At 49.5% G+C, this 10,404-nt stretch overlaps 1 protein-coding gene across 1 annotated transcript in view; it reads left to right on the forward strand.

Annotated features, from left to right (window-relative positions):
• Positions 1-8,673, forward strand: part of LOC114923468 (scavenger receptor class F member 2-like) — a gene marked incomplete at its 5' end in the record, with an annotated part of 17,149 nt that extends 8,476 nt beyond the window's left edge. The window contains 4 exons of the mRNA XM_029286493.1: positions 3,606-3,766; positions 3,883-3,983; positions 7,539-7,679; positions 8,551-8,673. Coding sequence (XP_029142326.1) covers positions 3,606-3,766; positions 3,883-3,983; positions 7,539-7,679; positions 8,551-8,673 — 526 coding nt within the window. The remainder of the gene's footprint in view (positions 1-3,605; positions 3,767-3,882; positions 3,984-7,538; positions 7,680-8,550) is intronic.
• Between the last annotated feature and the right edge of the window lie 1,731 nt (positions 8,674-10,404).

A 10,404-nucleotide genomic window follows, 5' to 3' on the forward strand; every position in this document is an offset into this window, starting at 1 on the left:
GGGTGGGTGGGCGGGAGAGGAGGAGGAGGAGGAAGGGGCTTCGCTCAGGGCAGCAGGACTGGCCGGCGGGCACTTCTCTCGCTCTGCCCCAGGCTCCAGCCCTGCGACCGTGGGGTTTTCCCCACCTGGTCTGGGGGAGGCCAAGAGGGAGCCACCCGGAAGCCCCCAAGTGGGCCTGGTTTTTTTGGGGGGGGGTCTTAATGCTGGTTTGGCTATCAGGCCGTGTGAAGCCGCCTCTGAAATGGGGGGGAGGCGGATTTCAGGCCGGGTCCAAGGAAGAGCAACTTCCTAACATGAACTTTTCCAGAAAAGATCTTTGCCGGCCCCCCACCCTCATCTCCCCTTCCCCATCTTCCTTTCCCACTCGCCTCCCGCCCCCTCCCCCTTTTACCTTCTCTTTCTCTCCTTCCCCTCCCTGCCCCCCTGCCCTGGTCCTCACCCTCCCACCCTCCCCCTCCCCTTCAGCCTGCCCCTCGCTCTTTCACCCAGACCCCCCACCCTAAATCTAACCCCAACTCTCTCCCTCACTCGCCCCTCTGGGAGTGGGCCACAAATGGAGGGAAGCTTCCCCAGAGTCCCATGGAAGAGCAGCGTATCTCCAGGATGGCATCTTCAGTCTGATAACTGTCAGTAACTGACGCTTTAGCCTGCAGGGATGAAGTCATAAAGCCAGCAGAATTCCCAAGGAGATGACCCACCTACCTTCTCCTCCTATCAGAGGGCACCTGCTCCGCTCCACCTGGGTGGCCTACAGCCTTGGCCACACACAGGTCTCTGGGAAGCGACCAAACTCATCACTAAAGCTGCCTATGCGTCATTTTATGCAAGGTAGCCACAGCTCCTTGGACGTGAATTGTCTGTTACAGAAGCTCCACTAAGCACTCCAGTCCTGCTGAGCAGCTGAGCGGTCTGCTGTTGGCTTCCTAAAGTCAGGGGTTGGAAGCAGGCTTGACTGTGTTTAGGGTAGACCTTGGTTTGTCCCATTGTCCAGTAGGACTGAGTCTAATAGCTCACAGATGAAACAGCTTGCCTCCAGACATTGTGGCTGCTTCTTCACTCAATGTTTTTAAGAAGAGACTGGACAGCCACTGGTCTGAAATGATATAGGGCAGGGGTCTTAATAATAATAATAATAATAATAATAATAATAATAATAATAATAATAAAGTTGAAAGGGATCTTGGAGGTCATCTAGTCCAACCTCCTGCTCAGGCAGGAAACCCTATACCATTTCAGACAAATGGCAGTCCAGTCTGTTCTTAAAAACTTCCAGTGTTGGAGCATTCACCGCTTCTGGAGGCAGGTTGTTCCACTGGTTAATTGTTCTAACTGTCAGGAAATTCCTCCTTAGTTCCAGGTTGCTTCTCTCCTTGATCAGTTTCCACCAGTTGCTTCTTGTCCTGCCTTCAGGCGCTTTGGAGAAGAGCTTGACTGCCTCTTCTTTGGGGCAGCCCCTGAGATATTGGAACACTGCTATCATGTCCCCCAGCGTGCCTGGCTGAGGAATTCTAGGAGTTGAAGTCCACAAATCATAAAAGGGCCAAGTTTGAAGACCCCCGATATAGGGACTCCTGGTTGAGCAGGGGGCTGGACTAGAAGACCTCCAAGGTCCCTTCCAGGTCTATTATTCTGATTTTAGCGGCACAACATTGACAGACTTTGAGTCCAGTCCATTGACTGGAAAGACCAATAAATTTTAAACCCAAACTATTCATCCTGTCCCATTACATCCATTACAATATACACGCTGCATTGTTTTCTGATTGAGAAAGAGAAAAACATCTTTTAAATCAGGGGTAGTCAACCTTGGCTCTTTTATGACTCGTGGACTTCAACTCCCAGAATTCCTGAGCCAGCTAAACTGGCTCAGGAATTCTGGGAATTGAAGTCCACGAGTCATAAAAGAGCCAAAGTTGACTACCCCTGTTTTAAATTCATTGCTTTCTTCTCCCACTGTTTGAAGTCTCTGTCTTCCACATATGTCTCTGTCGCCTGGCCTTATTTAGTCAGGGTAACTCCTTCTGTTTCCCCCATCAAAGAGGCAGGGCGCTATAAACAATTGAGAAGTAGCAGCGGAAATGGAAAATGGAGAGCAAATTATACTGCAGGCCCTGAAGATGCAAATCTACCCGAGGGGATCAATCTGCTTTTGTGCATCACTGACAAGGGTCTCCTCCTAAAAGATCTCCCAGGTCCCTTCCAACTCTATATTCCAGTGGTGGCGAACCTATGGCACGGGTGCCAGAGGTGGCACTCAGAACCCTCTCTGTGGGCACGCGCGCCATCGCCCCAGTCCTAGGCCTTCAACTGGGTTTTATAAAACCTTTTCGCTTTAGGCCTCCGCTGCCCTGTGCAAAAAAAAAAGGTTCAATCAATCAGTCAATTTCAACTTCTCGCGGGGAAAAAAAAGATCTTGCAAAGTTGAAATTGATTGATTGAACTTTTTAGTCCCACCCAGTCTGCCGTTACCACCGCAGCCACGCCCACCCAATGGGCCACACCCCCCAATGGGCCACGCCCACCCAATGGGCCACACCCACCCGGCACCTGACGATGCATAAGTGGGTTTTGGGTTGCAGTTTGGGCACTCGGTCTCTAAAAGGTTCGCCATCACTGCTATATTCCTTTATTCCATTCTGCTAAAAAAGTTTGAAGGCTTGGAAATAAGGGCTGGGGACGGGCAGGCTTGGACCCAACACAAAATGGTAATCGGGGGGGCTTTCAGTGCAGAAACCTCCCCCCCCAGCTGTACGCTATTTGCAGGGGTGCAGTGTATTATGTGTCTGCATACAGCCATGGCCTCTGTTGACTGGGTTTAATGCTTGCGAAAACCCAGCTTTCAACAACAACAACAACAATAATAATAATAAAGTTGGAAGGGACCTTGGAGGTCATCGAGTCCAACCCCCTGCTCAGGCAGGAAACCCTATACCATTTCAGACAAATGGCTGTCCAGTCTCTTCTTAAAAACTTCCAGTGTTGGAGCATTCACCACTTCTGGAGGCAGGTTGTTCCACTGGTTAATTGTTCTAACTGTCAGGAAATTCCTCCTTAGTTCCAGGTTGCTTCTCTCCTTGCTAGAATAGAATAGAGTAGAATAGAATAGAATAGAATAGAATAGAATAGAATAGAATAGAATAGAATAGAATAGAATAGAATAGAATAGAATAGAATAGAAAAAAGAATGGAATGGAATAGAATGGAAACAGGAAGACTAGAATAGAATAGAATAGAATAGAATAGAATAGAATAGAATAGAATAGAATAACAAAGTTGGAAGGGACCTTGGAGGTCATCTAGTCCAACCCCCTGCACAGGCAGGAGACCCTATACCATTTCAGACAAATGGCTGTCCAGTCTCGTCTTAAAAACTTCCAGTGTTGGAGCATTCACCGCTTCTGGAGGCAGGTTGCTTTCAGCATTTTTGACCCAACAAGCAGAAATGCAGAGTCATGGGGATTGGGCCCAGTTGCATCCAAACCCCTGTTGCAGTCCTTAAAGGCAAGCAGCCTCACGCTTGGGAGAAAAAGGCCAACTCACTGGCCTCTCCTGTGGGTGAGTTTTCCTGGTTGAGATGCCCATGTTTCCTCTCCCCCCCATCCCAGTTCCTCCCAGCAGAGGCTGTCCTACACCATCCTCAGCGACCTGTCCTTGGCCCTCCTGGACGGGACCGTCTTTGAGATCGTGCAAGGCCTGCTGGACATCCAGCATCTGACCGAGCGAAACCTCTACAACCAGCGGCTCAAACTGCAGATGGAGCATCGAGGTACGTGAGCCGCGCGCACAAATGGGCCGCGCCCACCGAGTCTTTGCGCTTCACTAGCGAAGGGTGACGGGCTGCGTCTTGGGGGGGGGCTCATTCTGTTTTTCTCCTCCCGCCAGCCCTCAAGCAGGAGGTCCTTCGCAAACACAAGGAAGACCAGCAGAGTTGCCAGCCGCACAACCTGCCCCTCCTGAAGGCCGCTCAGCAGCGAGAGATGGAGGTAAAGGCCGCAGCCGCTAAGGGACGAGTCTCGGTGGGAAGGAACTTATTCCTTTTGGGCTTCAGCCCAGAGCACGGGTCAGCAACCTGCGGCCCCCAGCCTCTTCTGCCATTTGCAGAGAGAGAGAGACAAAGAGAGGCACTTGCACTTCCCTTCTCTCTCAGAGAGAGAGAGAGAGAGGGAGAGGAAAGAGAGAAAGAGGTAAGGAGAAAGGGAGAGAGAGAAAGAGGGAAAGAAAAAGAGAGAGAGAGAGAGGAAAGATAGGGAGAGAGAGAGAGGTAGAGAGAGGAAAGAGGGAGAGGAAAGAGAGAAAGAGGTAGGGATAAAGGGAGAGAGAAAGGGAAAGAAAAAGGAGAGAGGAAAAATAGGGAGAGAGAGGAAGAGAGGAAAGAGAAAGAGGTAGGGAGAAAGGGAGAGAGAAAGGGAAAGAAAAAGGAGAGAGAGGAAAAATAGGGAGAGAGGAAGAGAGGAAAGAGAAAGAGGTAGGGAGAAAGGGAGAGAGGGAAAGAGGGAAAGAAAAAAGAGAGAGAGAGGAAAGATAGGGAGAGAGAGGAAGAGAGAGGAAAGAGAGGGAGAGGAAAGAGAGAAAGAGGTAGGGAGAAAGGGAGAGAGGGAAAGGGAAAGAAAAAGGAGAGAGAGAGGAAAGATAGGGAGAGAGAGGAAGAGAGGAAAGAGGGAGAGGAAAGAGAGAAAGAGGTAGGGAGAGAGGGAAAGAGGGAAAGAAAAAAGAGAGAGAGAGAGGAAAGATAGGGAGAGAGAGAGGTAGAGAGAGGAAAGAGAGGGAGAGGAAAGAGAGAAAGAGGTAGGGAGAAAGGGAGAGAGAGAGGGAAAGAAAAAAGGGAGAGAGAGAGAGGAAAGAGGGAGAGAGAGAGAGGTAGAGAGAGGAAAGAGAGGGAGAGGAAAGAGAGAAAGAGAGGACTCATGCACAGCAGGCTCTATTTCTTTTTAATTAAACTCTTCAATCAAGCTCCCCATCCCTTGCGTGCGTGCCTGCACAAGTTTTGCAGCTCCCAGTGTTTTCTTTTCTCTGGGAAACGGGTCCAAGTGGCTCTTTGAGTGTTTAAGGTTGCAGACCCCTGGCCCAGAGTAAGATGGATGATTCAGGCCAAAGTCTGCAGAGGTCGCAAGAGGCTTTACAGCAGGGTTGAAGTGGCCTGTCTATTTCCTAATTCAAACATACTGGCTGCTTCCTCCTCCCTCGACCCTACTTTTAGCACACACAGTGCAGGATGTTGATCTCTGGACCTGGTTGCATCCACGGAGACTTTCCCCTCACAGGTACACCTGGATCCAAATGAGCTTACAACTCTTTTGAGAAGCATTAGAAGGATGGTCTGAATCCAGACCCTGGAGGTTTTTGACCCACCAGCTTTGCGGCTCTGTCTCTTGTTTTATGCCCCTTCAGTGCTTCTGAGCGGGGAAGTGACATCAATGCAGCAAACCGGTTTCCCAGCATTCCTGGAAGGGCTGGAAGGAAACCATAACTCTGTGGTGCTGAAATGCTTTCAAGCTCTATGCCAGGGGTCTTCAAACTTGGCCCTTTTATGACTTGTGGACTTCAACTCCCAGAATTCCTCAGTCGGCCATTTTGATGAAACTGCGGGCTTGGATCCAGACCAGACGTCTTCAAACCTGGCCCTTTTATGACTCGTGGACTTCAACTCCCAGAATTCCTCAGCCAGCATGGCTCAGCTTGGAAACCTCTCCCTTTCCCCTCAGCATGGCTGGCTCAGGAATTCTGGGAGTTGAAGTCCACGAGTCATAAAAGAGCCAAGGTGGCCTACCTCTGGCCTAGGCCTAGGCTAGGCCGCTTTATGACTTGTGGACTTCAACTCCCAGAATTCCTCAGCCAGCATGGCTCAGCTTGGAAACTCCCTTTCCCCTCAGCATGGCTGGCTCAGGAATTCTGGGAGTTGAAGTCCAGGAGTCATAAAAGAGCCAAGGTTACCTATCTCTGGCCTAGGCCTAGGCTAGGCCGCTTTATGACTTGTGGACTTCAACTCCCAGAATTCCTGAGTCAACATAGCTCAGCATAGAAACCTCTCCCTTTCCCCTCAGCATGGCTGGCTCAGGAATTCTGGGAGTTGAAGTCCAGGAGTCATAAAAGAGCCAAGGTTACCTACCTCTGGCCTAGGCCTAGGCTAGGCCGCTTTATGACTTGTGGACTTCAACTCCCAGAATTCCTGAGCCAACATAGCTCAGCATAGAAACCTCTCCCTTTCCCCTCAGCATGGCTGGCTCAGGAATTCTGGGAGTTGAAGTCCACGAGTCATAAAAGAGCCAAGGTGGCCTACCCCTGACCTATACTATTCCAAACAAGTAGCTGTCTGGAATGGCAGAGGGCAGAGGTCACCAATCTTTCTCGGTTGGAGACAGGAGAGAAAGGGAGGAAGAAGTATTTTACACGTGCGCATGTGTGCGCGTGCGTTCATGGGGCCACGAGCACACGTGACGCAAATGGGGCAGGGCTAGCGCTTGCATGATACTCAGTAGCCCTGCCCCGTTCTTGCACAGCACAGCGCTGTACGTTTTTCCGCCCCGCAGTGTGCCCTCGGCATCCTGTTTTCACACCCAAGGCGCAGCTGCATCCTGTTTTCACATCCCAAGGCGTGGCAATGTCCCGTTTTCATACCCCGAGGCGCGTCGTCTCATTTTCACACCGCAAGGCGCGGTGGCAGCCCATTTTCGTGCCCCATGATTGTGGTGCTACCGTGAGTGTGTGTGTGTGCACGCACACATGCAGGCACTGGCCAGCTTGTCCCGTGGCCAGCAGGCCACGGCCCACTACCGGGCCACTTGCCCACAGGTTGGGGACCCCTGGTGTAGGGTCTTCTTAAAAGCTCTTCTTCAAAGCCTCCATTGATGAAGCACCCACAACTTCTAAAGCAGTGGTTCTCAACCTATGGGTCGCGACCCCATTTGGGGTCGATCGACCATTTCATGGGGGTCGCCAAGCAAGGCTGTCCGCCATTTTTTTGTCCGCCATTTTTCTCCCTTTTCTGGCGGGTGCCTTACCTCCCTTGGGCTGGGCCAGCTGGTGGTCGTCCTGCTCCGTCTCTGCCGCTTGCCAGCTACGCCTCGGCTGGCGCAGGGGGCGGAACCACGCATGCGCGTTGCTCCCGGGCAGGGAAAGTCCTCGACTTACGACCGGTTGGGTAGTCCTTGACTTACGACCGGTTTAGTCCTCGACTTACGACCGGTTTAGTCCTCGACTTACGACCGGTTGGTGGTCGCGGCATTAAAAAGGTTGAGAACCACTGTTCTAAAGGAAAGCTGTTTCACAGGTTAATTATTCTGTCAGGAAATTTCTTAATTCCAGGTTGCTTTTCTCAGTTCTCAACTGGAATTTTGACTACATTGTCCTGGCCTCCATCTTGACTTTTTTGATCGTGCCTGTGGACCTGCCTGGTCTTTCATGGAGTAACCTTGAGGGGGGGTGACGTTGGGGTGGAGAGCTCCCTTCCCTCTTTGCCCATGGCTTGTAGCATCGTTCAAAATGCCAATGGCTGTTAACGGTGGTTCTTCTTTGGCCTTTTGGGTTTGTTGTTTGCTCAGGCCGTGGAGCAGCGGATTCATACCGAGCAACGGATGATGGACGAGAAAATAGTCCTGGAGCTGGATCAGAAAGTGGTGGACCAGCAGAGCACCCTGGAGAAAGCTGGCGTCTCTGGCTTCTACATCACCACCAGCCCCCAGGTCTGCTCAGGCCGGAAGCCTTCCTTGCCCAAAGCTGAGTGCCGACAAGAAGGGTGGCTGTGGATCCCCTGCCCTGGGGGGAAGCCGCCCACCCTGGAAGGTCTAGCAGGGAGGGAGAGATGCAAGGGACCATCTCCAGATCACCAGGACAGAGACCTGCATGCTGCTTGAGCAGCGGGCTGGACTAGAAGACCTCCAAGGTCCCTTTCAGCTATTCCATTCCATTCTATTTTATATTATATTCTATTCTCTACTCTACTCTATTCTCTACTCTACTCTATTCTATATTCTATTCTATATTCTATTCTATATTCTATTCTATATTCTATTCTATTCTTTTCTATATTCTATATTCTATTTTCTATTCTATTCTTTTCTATATTCTATATTCTATTTTCTATTCTATTCTATTCTATTTTCTATTCTATTCTATATTCTATTCTATATTCTATTCTATTCTTTTCTATATTCTATTCTTTTCTATATTCTATTTTCTATTCTATTTTCTAGTTTCTATATTCTATTCTCTATTCTATTTTCTATTCTATTCTCTATTCTATATTCTATTCTATTCTTTTCTATATTCTATATTCTATTTTCTATTCTATTCTATTTTCTATTCTATTCTATTTTCTATATTCTATTCTCTATTCATTCTATTCTCTATTCTATTTTCTATTCTATTCTATATTCTATTATTTTCTATATTCTATTTTCTATTCTATTCTATTATCAGCTCCTGCCTAGGGTGGGAGAACGGGAAAGGGAGGCCCCCTCCCCTACAAAAGGGCTGTGAGCCATAGAAAGGGATGCAGTAGCAACTGGCCATAGCCAGGGGCCGTGAAGAAGGTCTGGTCATTTATTTATTTAGCGTATGGCATCTGCAGAGGTCACCCAATCACTGATACACAATGATATCTGGTCCTCAGGCCCCAAGGCTCCCCGGGAACATGGAGCAGGGCCAGGCTGGTGCAAGGAGGAAAGTGCTGGATGAGAAGGGGGCAGGTTGAGAAACGCGGAATTAATCAGCTGCCCTCCAGCATCCCTTAGTTCTTGGTGCCTTTTAACCATTCTCTGTCTCTCTCTCTCTCTGTGTCTGTCTCTCTCTTTCTCTCTCTCTCTGTCTCTCTCTCTCTCTGTCTCTCTCTGTCTCTGTCTCTGTCTGTCTCTGTCTCTCTCTGTCTCTGTCTCTCTCTCTCTGTGTGTGTGTCTCTCTCTCTCTGTCTCTCTCTTTCTCTGTCTCTCTCTCTGTGTCTCTCTCTGTCTCTCTCTGTCTCTGTCTCTCTCTCTGTGTCTGTCTCTGTCTCTCTCTGTCTCTGTCTCTCTCTGTGTGTGTGTCTGTCTCTCTCTTTCTCTCTCTCTCTGTCTCTCTGTCTCTGTCTGTCTCTGTCTCTGTCTCTCTCTTTCTCTCTCTGTCTCTCTCTGTGTCTGTCTCTCTCTTTCTCTCTGTCTCTCTCTGTGTCTGTCTCTCTCTTTCTCTCTCTCTCTCTGTCTCTCTCTGTCTCTGTCTCTCTCTGTCTCTGTCTCTCTCTCTGTCTCTCTGTCTCTGTCTCTCTCTGTCTCTGTCTCTCTCTCTCTGTCTCTGTCTGTCTCTCTCTTTCTCTCTCTCTCTGTCTGTTTCTCTGTCCCTCTCTGTCTCTGTCTCTCTCTTTCTCTCTCTCTCTGTCTCTCTCTTTGTCTCTCTCTGTCTGTCTCTGTCTCTCTCTCTCTCTCTCTCTCTCTCTGTCTCTCTGTCTCTCTGTCTCTCTCTGTCTGTCTGTCTGTTTCTGTCTCTCTCTGTCTCTGTCTGTTTCTCTGTTTCTGTCTGTGTCTGTCTGTCTCTCTCTCTCTGTCTCTGTGTGTGTCTCTCTGTGTCTCTGTCTCTCTGTGTGTCTCTGTCTGTCTCTCTGTCTGTCTCTCTCTGTCTCTCTCTCTGTCCCTCTCTGTCTCTGTCTCTCTCTTTCTCTCTCTCTCTGTCTCTCTCTGTGTCTGTCTCTGTCTGTCTCTGTCTGTCTCTGCCTCTCTCTCTGTCTGTTTCTGTCTCTCTCTGTCTCTCTCTCTCTCTGTCTCTCTCTCTGTCTCTCTGTCTCTGTCTCTCTCTTTCTCTCTCTCTCTGTCTCTCTCTGTGTCTCTCTGTCTCTGTCTGTCTCTGCCTCTCTCTGTCTGTCTGTTTCTGTCTCTCTCTGTCTGTTTCTCTGTTTCTGTCTGTGTCTGTCTCTCTCTCTGTCTCTCTGTGTCTCTGTCTCTGTCTGTCTGTCTGTCTCTGTCTCTCTGTCTCTGTCTCTCTCTCTCTCTCTCTCTGTCAGCCCAGATAAAGAGGACTGCCGTGAGCACTAATGCCACTTTTATTGTAAAGGGATAGTAACAGATTCTTGTAACTTCTGCGAGTGGTCCTCTCGTCCTTCTTCTTTATTCTCCTGAAAACTAGGCAGAGTCCTTTCTGAGACACTTTCCCCCCCCCTCCTCCTCCTCCTCCTCCTCCTCCTCCTTTAGAGACAGATTGCATTTATCAGACAGTTGTCTAGGCTGTGGCTCTTCCCAAGGTCATTCCCACCTACCATTAAGCAACCTGGAATTAAGGAGAAACCTCCTGACAGTGAGGACAATTAGCCAGTGGAACAGCTTTGCCTCCAGAAGTTGTGGGCGCTCCATCACTGGAGGTTTTTAAGGAGAGACTGGACAGCCACTTGTCTGAGATGGTATAGGGTCTCCTGCTTGAGCAGGGGGCTGGACTAGAAGACCTCCA

The sequence above is a fragment of the Protobothrops mucrosquamatus genome, unplaced genomic scaffold (assembly GCF_001527695.2).
Source record: "Protobothrops mucrosquamatus isolate PMUCROS unplaced genomic scaffold, P.Mucros_1.0 scaffold3878, whole genome shotgun sequence".
Classification (NCBI taxonomy): Eukaryota; Metazoa; Chordata; class Lepidosauria; order Squamata; family Viperidae; genus Protobothrops; species Protobothrops mucrosquamatus.